We start from the raw sequence: 18,124 nt of genomic DNA on the forward strand, positions 1-18,124 counted from the left end.
CCGTGACTTCTGCAGCAGCCAGTGTGACTGACTCCAGGGCTGCCCAAGCAGCTGGCCCAGGCAGCCCCGGGGACAGCCACACCAACTGCTGCTTGAACGGCTCCGCAGCCAGGTGCTGCTGGAGTGGCCCCGGGGCAGCGGTCAGGGTGTGTGTGGCTGGAGCAGCGTCAGGGGGCGGCCCCAGGCAGCCGGCCCTGGGGACCGCCCGAGCAGTGGCTTGTGCAGTTGGCTCCAAGGTAAAGGTCCTGGGGGCAACGGGAGCAGTGGCAGGTGGGCTGCACCGGGGTCAGCCGTAGCAGCTGCGGCTTGGTGGCCCCCAGCAGTTGGTGACGCTGGCCACCAAGCCCCCCAGCCCCCGAGCAGTGGCCGCCCTGCCCCCCCCCAAAACGGAGCCCCCTCCCCCGCCCGGCCTCCAAGAGCAGTACCACTACCCACCAGCTAAGATTTAGTCAGGGGTATATAGTACAAGCCATGGGCAGGTCACGGCCCATGAATTTTTGTTTATTGCCCATGACCTGTCCATGACTTTTACTAAAAATACTCACAACTAAGTTGTAGCCTTACTTATGGTCATGTATACAGTCTCAGTCCTTTCATTGGTTTTGTTTATGAATGCACCTTCCAGGAAATGCTATTGTTTAACCTAATCTAACACAGGTTTAAGCATCCTCTCCTCTTTATCTCAAGTCATCAGGAAACTGGTTTCTCTTTAAAAATATCTGTTTTCAATAATGTTTCTATACCAAAGACTTTATACGAAAACAACACACTCCCTTCTCTTTCCGTGCCACATCCACAATACCTCCTCTCCCAACTCAATCCTACCCTTTCACCTATCCTAGCCTTGGATAGCAGCCATATGGAAAAACAGCTGGGGGAAGGAGAGATTTTGCCAGTTTAGTGTTGTGTTAAACATTTTTTTGCATGTGAATTTCCTTTTTCAAGGTTAGCTCTGGAAGTGTAGGAGCTAAGAATGTCTAATGAGTGCTTTTGTGATGGCCACCATCTTGGTCAATACCAAAGTACTGGAACCATGGACCTCCTGAGGTGAAAGCAGGAATGTTAACAGCTCAAACTGAATAGCCAGGACCTCTAGCTGAGAGCTGTAACAGACTCCCATCCTCTGTGGACCAGGCCCAGAGAGTGCCATATATTATTTTCTCAAGAGGTTATAACAGTTCTTTTATGATGTTTAAGTAGTTTCTGCCCCAAGAACTCATGTCCCTTATGCCATGTTCCTGAACATTATTTTAATAAGCTAAAATCAAATACAGACATCACATTGTCTTTCATTATTCCACATAAAACAAAAAGACACTGATCTCATAGTGAGGTCCCAGCCATACTAATATAATTCTAGGAGATCACACTTACACAGATGTAAGCAGCTATAATTTACACCCAGCTCTAACAAAATATACGCACTGCATATAGTCCAAATTTAACCCCTTCTTGGGGTCTGGCTTTCATGATAAACCATCACAAAACAAATCTCAACCTCAGCTTGCTCCCCAAGTTTGGCTGTCCCTAGGGTTTCCCTGTAGGACATCTCTGTTCTAGCCTCTCTCTCTCTAACAGAGAAGCTCCAAACCCTTTTTATATCTCTGGCTGGAGTTAACAACATTCATCTGTCACTATGATTCCACAGTAATTATCCTGCATCTTTATGCAGGGCTCAAGCACCTGTCATTGGGATGACTCAGAAGGGGAGCCCTCATTCCTGTACAAAGTCCTAGAGTCTGTTATAACTGGCATAATAGCCAGACTCTGGTTTAAAATTCTCAAAGTAATAATGACGCACCTAGTATAAGTATCTTCTCTAAACTTGCAGGGTGGGATTTTCTGAAGCCCTCATCATTGGCCTAACTCGGCTCCCACTAAAATCAATGGTAAAACTCCTATTGACTTCAGTGGGACCCGAGTTCTTTTGAAAATCCTTCCCTTAGACTCCTGGCTCAATCAAAAAAGTGGATCACCTAAAGAAGGAGCATTTACCCATACAAAAATGGAGTCTTCAATGAGCCAAGAAAAAATGGATAAAAGGAATCAACTGCTTCTATGAGAATCAGACTTTTTTATCTCTCATATTTGATTAAAGTAGGTAAGAATAACAAATAAACACATATTGTTATTTAAAACATCTTTTAAAGTCTTACCTGTTCGGAATAATTCCTGCTCTTTCCATCTGTTCTGCCTGATCTAAGTCTTTTGGGAAACCATGTAGCACCCAACCGTCAGTCATGCAGTCTAATCTGTTGAGACGATCTGCCAGTAACTTTAAAACGATGTTGTCTGGGACTGGAGAGGATTAAAAAAAAAAAGCCCACCCTTATTTTGTTTGTCAAATCTCAGCACTAAGCAGACAGCAGAATGCTTCTTGTTAGCCTGTGACGTGAATTTAGATACAAAAAAGTTATGAATGTTTGAAAGCTGTAAGCTTTTTGAGTAGGGACTATCATTTACTGTGTGTGTACAGTGCCACAATGGGGCTTCAAACTTGTTGAGGCCTTCAGGACAATCACAATATAAATAATAAATACTGCCTACATAAGCATGCAGAGTAATTTTTCTCATAAACAGTTAGCTATGTATATCTAGATTATCCATATTTTAGCTCTCTACTGTGTGACATGCCCACATAAGCCCTGCACAGGCAATGATGTAAATTGGAATAAATACCTACTTTGTAAAAAAATATATAAGTATTTGAACATATTTAACATAGCAGATCATAGTGGCTCCTCTACAGCAGTGCCTAGTGTATATTTTGGCCTCACGCTTTCCTGTAAAAATAATTATTATTTTCTAGTCTTTGACCAAAAGATAAATTTCCAAATGTGATACAACTGTAAACTGTTGCAGTGTTGTCTTCCTCAGCTTGCAGAGTTCTAGCGCCTCTGTTGCTGTTTCTGTTTACAAGGCTCTGATCGGTTTCACAACTGCTGTTATTTAACAAAGTAAACCTTTGTTTTAATTTTATAGGACAAAGGAGAATGGAGGGATGGATCAGTTTTCACTATACCCTTCATAATCTAAACTACTTCAATCAAGATACTCCATTATCATTGCTTATTCCTACTGATTTACTGAAGAATTAAATTAGTGGACTGAACAATGACTATTGCCAAATTTCCAAAGGCTGATCTAATGTATTCGGTTTAGAAGCAAATACCCAACTAGCCCCATGGAAGTGGTTAGGGAGCATGATCAGAAACACCCATTAGGAGTCATTCATGGGCAAACATCCAAAACAATTTTTAAAAAGCAGAGACAGTGCCTCCTCTTGTATTTGCACAGTGTCTAGTACATTAGGGGTCCTATTGGAAACAAAGAAAAATAATGGATTGCCACATAAATCCATAACATGGAACATCGATATTTTATTATTCGCCCTGCCATAGCATTTGCATACAACAGTACAATGGGAAGTTTTCATACCAGAGTATGTGTTTCAGATCTGTAATGCTGGCACTCACCTTTGCAGCAAATGGACAGGTGCACACCTGTATTTCAGTTGGGTATGTTACCATTGACATGATACTATCACAAGTGCTGGGTACTGCAGGACACACTGAATAGTCCATGTTTCTAGCGATTTTTAAAGAATGGAATCTCCACTGCATCCCAATTTCTATTCCCAAAACTTCAACATCATCCACAAGGGAAAAATCCCTTCAGTCCTAGTTGTTGGGAAGTCTTGTTTCTATTCACTCTTGTAAATCTATGATAGCTGCCACTCCATTTCCAGCACCAGTACATGCTGATTCTCTCATTTTTCAGAGCCTTCAACCCTCAGCCATGAAATTCACCACTTCTCCTTTTGGAATTGAATCACTGAGTTTACAGAATTGCTCTCAGGCTTCAATGTACCAGCAAAAATTAAAGAAAACCATAGGGAATTAATTAGAAAACTGATTAGTGTATTAATTGAGGATACGCACTTCACACTAACAAGTTAAGGATAGTACTCTTCTCTAAAAAGCATCTGCTAAAAGAAAACTGCAATGGAATATAATATTTTCCAGTCACCTGATCCCATGTAAAATGACAAAATCACAATCACTTCTGTAAAATGCCAGAATGAAGATAGAAGCAGCCATATTGTCAGACTGATGATATATATAACAAGAGGACGATCAGAGCTGCATCCAGAGACACAAGGAATAGACACTGGTTGGCTTTTGGGGGGGGAGGAAATAAAGATAAATTCTTTATTTTTTCCAGGAGTTTCACACATTAACACAAAACTGAAAAAGCCCAGGACAAAAATTAAGAACTCAGCTAAAGAGAAGCGATGGAAATTTCTTCCTGTTCCCTGCATCTCTGGCTCGAGGACTGGACTTTCTGTCTTGATATTCATGACGCCTGCAGTAATCATCTTCAAAATGGGTTTACACAGATGCCCAATTCATATCAATGGAAATTTTAAAAGATTCCTTAAAATGTTTCACCACCACTTCATAAAGGAATTAAATGATACTGGCCTGACTCTTCACTGGAGCCCCATTACTGATGTGGAACACCCTTTCATGCAGGATTCCAGAGGCAGCAGCTGGCCAGAGCTCTCGCTGGCTCCAATAAGGTGACTAGGGAAATAGAGGGAGCAGCATAAGGCCTGGAAGATGGTACAGAGGAACAGGCTGGTACACAGCATCCCCAAGCCTCCAGCAGATCTCAGGGATCCTCAGATTTAAGGTGCCAAGTCTCTGCTTCTTGCACAGTGGGAGGGAAAACCCCCAAGCCCTAAAGCAAAAATTCAAAAGAAACTGTGAAGGGAACATTGTGGAATTATTCCTGGCCCTGGCCATCTTCCACAAGTCTTTAGTTTGAGTGAATGATCAGATTCCAGTTCTTAGATGACGGTTTCTTTTGGCCAGAGTGTAGCAGCCATAAGATAAAAAGGGAAAATTCTACTGTAGGGTGAACCAACAATCCATCAGTTAATGGTGTGACTTTTGTGCAATGTACTAGACATATCTGCAGTGATGAAGAATATATCAAGTATATCGTGAAACACTGCTAATTTCAATGCCATGTCACTAGATAACAGCAACACAAATGGATAACCAGGAATCACTTTATATATTCAGTACAGTACATGTGTACATAAACACACACCGGTATATATGTTTACGTGTTTTCTTGTGTCTCTAAGTTTGATGGTGAGAAATGAAACATAAACAAGTCAGAGAGCAGGCTCTACTCCTGATTAGAAAACATAATTATCACTTTTATACAATAGGAGAAGATAGCTTGTAGGCTGTTCAATGGCATTACAAAGTACATCAGCCACCCTTGAACAGAAATAGTCACAGTTAAAGCAGCTGCTTTAAAACTGTAACATCCGTAGCAGACAAAAAAAAAAAAGAAAGAAAGAAAGAAAAAGAAATCCATATTATTCTTACTTCCCTGTGGTACAAACAGAGTAGTAGATAATGAAGAACTGTGGGGTATGGAATTCCTTTTCACTCATGTGGAACTCTCTGGTGATTGCGAGGGAAATTACTAACCTGTAATTGGAGTGATACACAGTCTCTAGATAACTAGCCTTGGATCCACTGGCCTCAAGCGTATGACCAAGAGTGCTTGCAAGCAAAGTAGAATTTAGAGCCGTTCTGATGAGGCAGTCAATCTACATGCTTTAGGGGGATTATGAAGCACATGAGCTTTGAATAATCTTTTTTTTCCCCGCAACCTAAACTTGTGTGAGTTTCCAACTCTGTCTCTGAGAGTTGGGCAAATGAGGCTCTAGAGAGGTTTCTTATCTTTACAGAAGTCCAAATATAAGAGACTTTTAGAGATTTCCACTTGTGGAGATTGTTAGCCAAGAAGGATGTCCCTATTAAGTATCGTGCAAACATATCTCCATTAGCTAGTGAGATCAAGACACAGAGATGAAGTTCAGCCACTAGCACAGAATCAGCAAGGCAGCAGAACCACACTGATGTCTCTACATTGGGATGGGGTAAGTAGCTGTGGACAAGGAACCAAGGGTGCTCCATAATCTGAATACGTGGCAGAGCTGGGCTGGCCCCACACAGAAGTGCAAAGATCAAGAATTTATACTGGTCCTGAAGAAAGAATAGAGGAATATCCATAATATCTTCCAACAAAGCATATGTAGAAGATCTCCAGCAATTGCTGGAAGTTGAAGCTAGACAAACTCAGACTGGAAATAAAGCATACATTTTTTGAGAGAGAGATAATTAACCACCATTGAAACAACTTACTATGGGTCATGGTGGATTCTCCATCACCGGCCATTTTAAAATCAAGATTGGATTTTTTTTTCTAAATGATCTGCTCTAGGAATTATTTAGAGGAAGTTCTATGGCCTGTGTTACACAGGAGGTCACACTAGATGATCACAGTGGTCCCTTCTGGCCTTGGAACCTATGAATATGGTGATATGTATGATAAGTACCAATGGGAGTCCCTTATCTCGGAACCATACATTGCATTATCTGCATTATACTGTGATGTTTAGCTAAGGAAGTATGCTCTTCGCTTTACTGTGCATTCCTGCCAAATCAGTATCAATGCTTCATGCCAGAAAAATTTGCATGTCTCCATTATCTCACAGTCATTGACACAGTGGACACATGACCTGTGTCATACAGCTGAACTCCTTGAATTAGACATGAAGACTGAATCAGCCTCTTGACCTAAGAGGTGATCCAATCAATTGAAGGATGAGGCACGTTGGCAGGGCGGTGTGGGTAAAGTGTGAACTGCTGCTCTTTGTACTGTAACCGTTCTGTGAATAACAAGAGAACTTCAGTCTCTAGGATAGTCAATCAGCACTTTTCATGAGTCCTAGTTTTCAGACATTAGAGTACAACGCAGACACTCATGATCAGAAGACAACATAGAACGTTTAATGCATGTCACCACATACACTTGCAGCAGTTTGCTGTAAAGTAGACAAAACAGCAGGACAAGTTGATGGTATACAAGGGAAGTCATGAGCCTGCCATTCATCCCGAAGGACTGCAAACTTTCCCACAAAGTCCCCATGGGCGAAACTCATGGGAATGTGGCCTATAAGCTTGCTCCCGTCACACAAAAAAAGAGAACAGAAGTGCGGATCAGTTAACAAAATTTTCTCTCTATTGGCTGCTAAAGGTAAAAGGGGGGAGGGATAGCTCAGTGGTTTGAGCATTGGCCTGCTAAACCCAGGGTTGTGAGTTCAATCTTTGAGGGGGCCATTTAGGGATCTGGGGCAAAAATCTGTCTGGGGATTGGCCCTGCTTTGAGCAGGGGGTTGGACTAGATACCTCCTGAGGTCCCTTCCAACCCTGATATGCTATGATTCTATGATAACAAAAAAGAAGTGGTACATTAAGGGCAGAGGTGCCGAGGCTCAGTAGAGGCTGTGTAAGTGATGTTGTGGTGGAAGGTTTCTCTCATGAAGACCCACAGAGGAACAGTGCAATCAAGCATTTCTCGTGCACATCAGGAAGGAAGGAAATATATTACTTGGGAGGCTGCAATATATTACACCCCTCCATGCATGCAAGTTCAAGTGCTTCTTCAGAGATACAGTAAACTTTATTAAATCACCTTGCCAGTCAGCTCCAGAGTGAAACACTAGAGCAGTGGTTCTCAACTCAACTCAGCTAGCTGTGTGCTAGATGCTGTTGGGCTGCCTGGCACGACAGGATCCGGAGTCAGGGCTGTCAGCCAGCCCTGCACAGTGGGATCTGGGGTGCCTGCCACCCATGGTTCCACTCCTGGCCCCACTCTGTGGAGGGGTCTCTGGGTGGGAGGTCCTGGGCATAGAGGTCTGTGAGGTGAGGGGGACACTGTGGTTCTCAACCTGTGGCCCAGGTAACACATTGTGGGCCACATATGTTGAGAACCACTGCATTAGAGGGTGCACATAAGCCAAGACTCTGGATCCACAAAGGATACTTCTGTAGAACTGGTAAAATTCACATGTTCCAAGCTGAACACCTCGTATTTCAAATGATACCTCCCCAATATCTTTTCCTTTAAAACACAATGTTGAAAGATACTGACTCACTTCTCCAAACCTATAACTCCTTGATTCCAAGTACAGTACAAATACGTTTGCAGGAATGTGTCCTGTCAGTTTTGTGCAGCAGCAGGAAGTTTAAAGTCCCTTTGATAATACTGTCCATATAGCCTTTATCATTTCCTTAGACAGAGATTTTTCAGTTAGGTCTAAAGTCTTCCACTGTTAATTCAGATGCCTGAGGCCTGATCTCAATGTTTGACAGTTAACATCTTGCCCTGAGTATAAACCACTGCCAAGGGCTACTTCCTTGGATTGTCCTGTCAACTGTAAATTTAGCAAAGTGTGAGATGTGAATATTGTATTGTTCCAAGAGCATCAGATTACCCACACTGGATAATTTTATTTGGTTCTTTGTGGGAAGCCTTCAGTTTTCTCACTGACCTCAGGGTTGTTAGAGTTCATATTCATTTGGGTTTTTTAAAATGTGCTAAAGAGAGATTTAAACAGTGGTTTATTTACTGTGGTGTAGGCTGGCCAATACCTTCATTCAGCCTAGCCAATGCATCAGATTTGTGACGATAGAAGGATTTTCTCACCATATATTATGCACTGTGTTTCACCTCATTGAATATCAGGGTTGGAAGGGACCTCAGGAGGTCATCTAGTCCAACCCCCTGCTCAAAGCAGAGCCAATCCCCAGTCAGATTTTTACCTCAGTTCCCTATATGGCTCTTTCAAAGACTGAACTCACAACCCTGAGTTTAGCAGGCCAATGCTCAAACCACTGAGCTATCTCTCCTCCCAAAAACCTAATGAAATATATACAAATAAATATAATTCTTCAGGATTCCAATGGTAACTCAGTACAAAAAGGAATAGCAAGGAATGATTTTTGTTCACATGCACAGAGTTGATCATAGAAGGAATTTCCTCCCCACACCAGTATTGGGGAGTTTTCACCTTCTCCTGGAGCACTGAGCAGGAACACATGGGTGAGTAACACATGTTCAGTTCCCTGCCCTCGCAGGGGGCACAGCGCATCAGACATCAGTGAACAGCAGTCATCTAGTCTTCTGTTCCTTTGAATGTGAATTTATTAATTCAGCAGCTCATATATAGCCTGCCTCCACTCCTAGGGTATGTGCATGGACTCAGATATGACTCTCTAGAAAACTCAAGACGCTTTGAAGATGACTCCCAAAGCTACATTCAGTATAAAGGCCACAATATATTGCAAGGAGGGTTATATAAATTAGGCTTTCCATTGGAAACTAAGTTTTGGACTTTTCAAGTGGCAGCTAACACACAGTATGGTGATAGCAAAACAACCATTATTTCCTTAACACTAAAGCTGCATTTATGGTTTTGAGCCCCCTCAATTGGTGCTTTCATAAGCTCCTCACTGATATTACCAGAAATCATGACTACTGTAGATGCCTATGATAGTAATAAACAGAACAGCGATCATATTAGGCAAGGATTTTTTCGATGCTGTTGTTTGTTGTTTACTGCCACCTGCTGGTAAAATGAGATTACTGCAACACAGGCTAATCACTCTAGACAAGGTATGGGAAAAGGCAAGTTAAATTATGAAATGGAGACGACCCTGCGTGGAAGTTTCAATCATGCATTTCTGCAGAATCTCATCAGGTGAAGGCTGGAACAAGAAAACACGACTTGCCATAGAACAGACTCTTATTTGTCCACAACCACAACCGACAATAGAGTCCCACAGTATTATATGCCTATCAACAGCATACAATATCGGCTAATTTACAGGAACTGTCAGAGATACTTCTCAGTAGCTCTGTTAGCCTCCTTTAAGTACAGAGATTTAGCTACTTGACCCAGGGGATCTTAGAAGCATTTCTATTTATTCATTCTGAAACCACTTTTAATCTGGTTAAGATAAAATTTAATAAATAATAACCAATATTTAATGTAGCATTTTCAAAGCACTGTGCAACTTAAACAAAATAAAAAAACCAAGAAATACTCTTACTGTATGCTCATATTCACTATCCCTAGCTATGCTGATGTAGGACTTGTCATCAGAATTAGAATAATTATTTGTATGTAATAAAATAAAATATTATAATCTAAATATTTCCATTCTACAGTCTCACCTTTTTACCTCTTGGGACAAATGTGGAGCTTTTTGATTCCTAAGGTTTTACAGAGATAATATGATATAACTTTGGGCTTTAATTTTTGGGTTTTTTTAAAAATAGAAAGCAGCTACATTAGAGTTGAAGTGAAAATATTTGTAAAAGACATTTAAGATCTTAAAATCATGTGTAGAATTAAAAATAACAAGATATATATTTTAAATAAAAGGAGTTGACCATTCTTTTTCTCAGCTGCCAAGCATGAGTTTCAGGAGTCTTTCTTTGCCCCATTACATGTTATGATATTCTTCATGCTTAAAGAACTAAGAAAGACAGCTCCCTATACTGATGTAGCTATTAGTGATATCCTTAGCTATCGCAGGAGAAACAGAGAAATCCAAACTCAAGGGCCGGTACATAAAAAACTACTGTTTCTCTTTAAAATATTATTTGAATTTTTCCAGTTCCAAGCAAAGACACAAATTCTTCTCCATTTACACCTGGGCAGTCTTAGTGAAGATCATAGGGTTTGTGACTGAAGGAAGAATTTGGCCTGCAGAATCTTTCCTGCTGCTGCTGATGTGCAGGAAGGAAAGAACCTAGGCCAGCACTTGCAAAAACTATCTTTTGACTTCTAAACTGAACAAGCTTGATAAGGGGTCATTAATGCAATAAATCTGGAACCCCACCAGGCCATTTTTACGGTCACTTGGAGAACAGAACGGCTTGTTCATGTTAATACAATCCTGTGAAAATACACAGCATTATGTAAGAGCTAACTATGTTTTTTAAACCTCTTTAAAAAAAAACAAAATGCTTTTCAGTTTCGCATTAAGGCCTGGTTCTATATACATGGCTCCTAATGAAACATGCCCACAGATTTTAATTTTTAATATTTGCAGAATAAAAATGATGGCTGCCAAAATGTGATATGCTTTCCCCTTCATAGGTGTCTTATAAATTGATGTGATTACGTAACCCCACCCAGAAAATACAATTTGGTATTAAAAACAAAAACAGAAAAGAAACCAAGTTAGCAGTCTAGTGCTCATGAGCCACTCGTTTAGTCAGCTGGGCAGGATGGAGAATAGTGGGAAGGGAAAGAAGATATTTGTCAGCTTCTCAAGAATTCTTGTAAACAAGAAGGAGTTAAATAAATTTTACATGATTAACACATAGCATTTTCCCTCTTCAAAGCTCTTTATGAACACAGGGCTCCACCCTATGAAGTACTCAGCACCTTCAGTTCCTACTGATGTCAGTCAAGATTTAGAGCACTCAGCACATTGCAGATTGGGCCCACTGATATCAATGGGAATTGTAGACACTCATCACCTTGTAACATGCGTCCTGTCCTGAACCCCTTATTTATGTGAATAGTTCCATTAATTTGAATAGCACTTTTCATCTAAGTAAGGACCATTAATAGATGCTACCAAAATACAAATAATAATTTTAAATAAGGGTTGAGGATCAGGACCTGAGGCCATGATTGTACTTTCACTGAAGCCAATGACAAAACTTTCATTTACATCAATCAGAGCAGGCCCATTAACTAATTAATGAGCACAACTGCATTGGAAAATACCTCACTAGTATCTATTTCCTCTGTTCTGGGTTCCAATATGGGATCTTCATTTTAAAAGGATGATCTTTCGGATTTTTATTTCTTTGCTGAGTGATTCTCACCATGGCCCATTTCTGATCTGAATGTTTGGTAACAGTATTTGTCAATTTTAGCTGGTCTGTGCTGAGCAGAAATAGAGCCAATAGATTCCAAGATATTAAATTAAAAGAAAAGTGTACACTAATTTCTCATCACTGTGACAATTCAAACACATAAGGAAAAAAAATAACAGCAGAACTCAGACAAGCAGAGGGACAACTTATAGCCCACATATGTTGATGTACAGCTCACTAGTCTATAACCTCTCCTCTTTTATTGAAACATTAGCATTTAAAAAGGAAAATATCTATATTTTAAAATGTTATTTTGTTCTTCTGACCACCAATTTTCTACTAGTGGAAAAAAAGGCTCCTACCTATTTTCCATAAAGAAATCTTTGTAGCAGTCCCAGTGGAAAAGTCAAAAGTTTGACTTGAAAAACGGAGCTACTTCAAAAGCATTGTCAAGCAGAGGTGAAGGGTTCTTAAAAATGTATAAATTAAAGTGTGGTGTGTTAATAAATATCTCTATAACTTTATACTGTCTGTTTGTGATATAGATGTGTGTACAGAAGGACCGGATGAATGTACAGTCTGGGTATAAATAGAACTTTAATAAAATAGGAAATCAATCTGTTTATTAGTGACTGCTTGGATTGTATGTGTATGTGCGTGTGTGTGTGTGAAAAATGAAAGAAAAGTGGAGAGTTTTTTTCAATAATAAAAAGGGAGTTGCACTGCAGGGCCCCTAAAGCTTGTGAAAAATTAAACTCGACGGATTCAAACTGTCCTATTTCCACTTCAAAAGAGAAGAGGCACTGAGCTCTTCCCAACTTATCTTCAAACGCCCAGCACCCTAGAAAGTTTCTTTAAAAAAAAATAAAGTCTCTAGTTCCCCCAAGCACTGTACCCGTTACTGTAGCTGCTGTCTCTCCCTCTTCTAATTATACCCATGTGAGTCTATTAATCAACTTGTAAATTATTTAGAGAGCCATGCGCTGTCTTCAGCTAGTACAAACACACTGCATGCAAAGACTTGCTGAAAACCAATGGAGCTCCCAAAGGGTCTCTCTCCAATGTTCAGACAGCTTGCAGCTTGCCAGTACAACACTGTTAAAAACAAGAAATAATACTAAGCTTACCTCCTCAGATATCAAGATTTACTTCTCCTTTCAACTCTCAAGCTCTTTGCAAGTTTTTAACAAAAGAGAAAGCTGTTCTATTGTCAAATCTTTAGCTCACACTTAGTGATGAGAATATTAATTTACTGTCAAAAGAAATGAAGTGCTTCAGGGAGGCTGTGATCACCATCGCCAGGGGACCCCAACTTTAACAGACTGCACCACAAGCACCCCTTTAAAATCATGCCGATAAAAAAAAAAGCTACATTTGTATAGCAATACTTTGTATTAGTAATTTCAGAAATTAGGGAATCCCATATTTTATTCCCCCACATGGAGAATGCTATTGGGGACAGCTTCAGATATTACTATTTTATAAATAGAAAAGGTATGGGGGGGGAAAGCAACACAGATTGTTTGTGATTGACTCTAACAGGCTGCAAACAGTAGGATGTTTTCTATCTTCCACGAATTAGCTATCTTTACTATCTGAATCTTCCCTTTTGGTGGAAAAGCCATTATCCAAACTAACAGCACTTTTCCCAGCTGAAAAGCAGCATCGAGTTTTTCACATTTTGGTGCTTGCTTTCCACGGTTCGGTTTAATTTTTCTGGGCTTGGCTTACTGCAGTATTCCAAACAGGTATATGAATTAGCCGTGATTCTTCCATCCCATCTCTCTGATAAATACATGCAAATGTTTGAAAGGTAAAGAATGACACATGAATTCCTTCTCATCTGAAGATTAACCCTGGTGTTCTCATAATGACCTCACATCCCAGGAAATTATTGCTTCTATTTTTGTTAATAAAAACACACTCCTCACATACCAAACAACAAGGATTTCAACTGAAAAATCAGATACACTTTTTGCAGTTTTTAATGTCCTCCCAAAGTATCATATTTTGACAGGCGTCTGAAAAATGGTGAACGTATATGCTGCAAAAGCAGCATCACTGTGCACCTGTATTGTGGCAGAGATCTGCTTCATGTGCAATCTAGCCCTACTACTACTAATAATAATCCAGGAAGGAGGTGGTAGCTGTTCATAAAGGTCAAGAGTGTATATGAATGGTCCCTATGCACGTAGATTCCTTCACTACGTCTCAAAAGGATGTAGGAGAGAGGTGGTCTGCAGAACAGCCTCTCCATAATATTTTGGAGGGAATCAAATAGATTGGATTAATGTGGGCCTTGTGCTGTTGTTGTTGGCTGTGGTCTTTCTGGCATGAGTCAATGCATGGAGCAAGCAAATCTGGCTCAAAAAATGTGTCCTCCAAAGATATCCATGCAAAGAGTGAGAATGGTCAGCATTACCGTACCACTAATATCCAGTAACACAGTCAACTAAAAGAGGGAATGGAGAATTAGACTAACTGGATTTAGCTACAGAAAACTGGGATCAAACTCTAATACTGTCACTTTTCACAAATAGTCAAGACTAAATTTAGCAATAATTCATGTTTAACACTTGGTGAAAACACAAGATCAAAGAACCCCTGAGGAACACTCAGTGAATTTCAGACTGGTTATCCAAAGGATGACTCTATGGACATGACAGCCAGAAAGAATTTGGATGCTGAACTTTTGAGTGAAAATACATTTTTAAATTATCCAATGGGCACAAAGTGTAGGATGTGTCCTGGGAAATTAAAAATTCATGGACTCAAGGACATTTATGCTGCCTTCATTAAGCCAAATAAATCACCATGAACAACCTGGATGAGGCTGATAAAGCAAGGAGTTAGGAACTTCAGGAGAGTGTGACTGTAAGCAAATGCACAGAATAGAAATGTAGAGAGTTTGCTAGTGGCTTGAATAACAGCATTGTTTGAATATAAGATTGGGGTCCTCTTGTAGTACGTGTAATATATTGAAAGGACAATCACAGGGAAAACATCCCCCGGCAATACCAAGAATAATTCTGTTTGTTTTTGAATCTTTAAAAGCTAACAGAGAAACTGTGCTTATCTACCAGAATTTAAGAACTGGTATGAATCCACTATATTGCTGGAAAGGAGAGTGTCAAGATTCTTCTGGTAGCACATAACTATATGATTTAGGGCTCAAATTTACCACGTAATTCATAGAGTGTCTCACCCCCACTCTGACTCCTTTACATCAGTAAAACGGCTAGAGCAATGCAAAGGGGCTCACAAAGGCCTGACTGTTTGTGAAAGAATTCCTCTGGCACAGGAAGTGAAGAAGACAGCCACCGGCTGTCTTCTGAGGACTTTTCGCAAAGTCTGACATAAAGGGTTTGCCAGGGTGGGCCTGGAGGGGGGTGTTAAGAATGGAGCCACAGCACCTACAACTGTGAAGATTCTAGGCAGTGTTGCTGTCCATAGGCAGCCAGGGACAGGCTGCCATAACATAAACAGCCCCACAGTGATGTCTACACTGCCCCTCAGTTCAGACTGTGAACAGCAGTGTGCACCAACGTGCAGCACTGTAACTCCTCAGTGTGGCTGCGATGGGCACACTTAAAGTTCCAGAGTTTGCACTATTCCCAGCTTTGCCACTGGACTGCAGAGTGACCTTGGGCAAGTCACATCATCTCCCTGCATCTCTGGTTCCCCATATGTAAAATACGGATAATGCTACTTACGGCCTTTGTAAAGTTTAGACTATGAAACAGTTTCCCAAGGGAAGTGGTGGAAGCTCTATTGGACAGAGTACTGAAGGATTGTACTATACTAGAACAATCTTGAACAGGCAGCAGGAGGAATAATGCTTTAACAGGGCTATTCCACTTCTAGACTCTGTGATAAAACTATTACATTTAGATCTTAATACTACTGCTTGTTACTGGCTTCCTTAAGCATTTTCATTACATTTTTATGCTCTGTGGCTGGGCTAGTTGTTAATTTATTGGCATGTGCCAAACTGTCATACATTGCTGCAGCGTTTGTGTGTTGGGGTCAGATTTTTAAAAGCTGACCTCCAGTTCCATGCCCATAATTTGAAAGTACAATATTGTGGGTACAGTTAATGTCAGACATTGAAATGTCTCATTTACTGGCACAATCTGGTACTTCAATGTCTAAATGACATTAATTATGTGTGCAATTACTTGTGCACACAAAAAGAGTGGCTGGGTTCAGGCCAGTCTCAAAACTTGGCTTTATATGAGAGTTTCAGAGAAGTCACATGATGTTAAGACTATTGTGATTCTGAGAGATAATAACTTGGGGGTTAGGTTTCACGGGGGCTATCTTTGGTTCCCCCATAGTGGCTGATGTCATTTATGACTCCTTGCTTGGAAGGAGGAATAGGGCCCCTTTGTCTGTACCTTGTGAGGTTTGTTGGCTCAGAGGTCTAGGGATGCCATGAAAAGTTTCATTGCCTTTCACATTTTAAACACTGCCAGTTGCTGGATAATTAAGTAAGCAGTTGACATATGACCTCGAGACCAAATTCGGTCAAATATTATGTATGTTTCTCTCCTGTTTTAACCTGGTTGCATTTTTGCACCATTCTAAATGGAATTCTTTGCCATCTTCCCTCCTCAGTATGCTATGCTCTTTCATTTTCTCAAGGCCTTTGTGAGGGCACTAATGAATTCTTGTTAGTGTTTACTAATGTAAATTCATTCTTTGTTATCCCTGGGAGAGGAGGATTAGTGAAATGACAGAACTTATTATTCCTGGTACTGCTATATAATATTTATTGTTATTCAGTACTTAATTCTGTAGTATGTCCCACCAACAAAAACAAACAAACAGTATATATAAGCAAAAACAATGGGAAAATTTTTTAGCACAATGCACAGGAATCATTATGGCTCCCATTAACATCAATAAGAATTGGACGGCTGCATTCTTGCATGTTACAATAAAAAATATGTTCATATTAATTTGAAATAATTCCTAATTTTCTGGGGAAGTTATAATTCTAATTTCACTTTGCTGAAGTGAAAGCAGATCACTTGGACTAAGGAAGGACATATTTTTTGGACAGGCTAGGATATTAATATCCTTCCAATTATTTTAACATATTGGGAATGCTCCCAACATCTTCATTAAAGAAACCTTAATGGTTAAGGAGAAGTTTGTAAAATACACATGAAGCATTCATGGTAAAGCTCTTAAAGGACTTATCCTATAAGGATATAATTCACCCAGGTTCCCAACACAGCTATAATTGAAGAGAGGCATGTCTTTACAACACTTGTTCTTCAGTTTAGTGGGCTGAGGAGAAAGTGAAAATGGAGTATGCATAAGAGTCTCTACAAGTATTATAAACTGTGAAAGATACATGGGCCCTGATCCTGCAACCACTTAGGCATGCAAGTATCTTCACACATGAGGCATCCCACTGAGTTCAATGGGACTGCTTGCATGCATAAAGTTAATCCCATACATAAATGTCTTATCTGTGATTTATTTTTTTTAAACTAATAACCCACATAGGTCTCCTACCCTTGAGTTATAGGACCACCAAGTTTAGTACAGAAAATACCTTAACACTCGATCTGTATAGAATCTTCTCTTAAAAATGGCAGCTACAAGCCAAAGGGGCGGGGAAGTGGTGGTGGTGATAGGCGTGTGAAAGTTATTGTAACCCAACTGGTCAGTGTCCTTTGCGTGTCCCCCTCACTGCTGGATCGACTGAGGATATGAGTCTGTTGCAGACCCCATTTACACCACCTATCCTCCTCAGCTCAAGTTGTAAAAGCTCATACTGTCATGCTTTGGAAGTCCCTGGTTCAATCTCTGATGTCAGCCAAGATGGTGACTGTCACACTGTATTACATATCTTGAACCAGATGGAGTTATTGCACCAGCAATGAACATGACCCATTCAGTGGAGCTGAAGTTAAGTGTTAAAAACTATTATCATGTGGTTTGACAAATTGACAGAGGATAGAACACCCAAAGCTGCAGGCTGCCGGAGGCCTTTTTGAAATGCTTCAAAAAGTACTGAGTCTCCTGACATGGTATCTGGGGAACATCAGTTAATTTTATAGGCTCACGTTTCGGATCTATGTAATTCAATCTCAGAATTAAGCTACTGTATGAAAGAGGGGACTTGCTGGGCTTTCCAATTCACCAAATGGCTTTCTTTGCCGAAAATAAAAGACAATGCAGATTTCCCTGCACTCAGAGGGGGTTTGTTCAAAACTCCATTAATACTGAAGCTTAACTGAGATTTCTCCATCTTCAGCTAGACTATTTCCCTGTAATACTTGTTCCTCTGGTAACTATTTGGCATGGTGCCAAAAAAAGGATTGGCGGTTCCTATACTATC

General features: G+C 40.3%; 1 protein-coding gene across 14 annotated transcripts in view; it reads right to left on the minus strand.

The window, feature by feature from the left end:
* Positions 1-18,124, minus strand: part of AK8 (adenylate kinase 8) — a 104,843-nt gene that overhangs the window by 39,377 nt on the left and 47,342 nt on the right. For all 14 annotated transcript variants that reach the window (XR_005589927.1, XR_005589926.1, XM_039506663.1 and 11 more), the window contains one exon: positions 2,157-2,298. Coding sequence is in view for 12 of the 14 variants with exons in the window: in XM_039506663.1 (XP_039362597.1) it covers positions 2,157-2,298 (142 nt within the window). In the remaining 2 variants the exon portion in view is untranslated. The remainder of the gene's footprint in view (positions 1-2,156; positions 2,299-18,124) is intronic.

Source organism: Mauremys reevesii, linkage group 19 (genome assembly GCF_016161935.1).
Source record: "Mauremys reevesii isolate NIE-2019 linkage group 19, ASM1616193v1, whole genome shotgun sequence".
Taxonomy (NCBI): domain Eukaryota; kingdom Metazoa; phylum Chordata; order Testudines; family Geoemydidae; genus Mauremys; species Mauremys reevesii.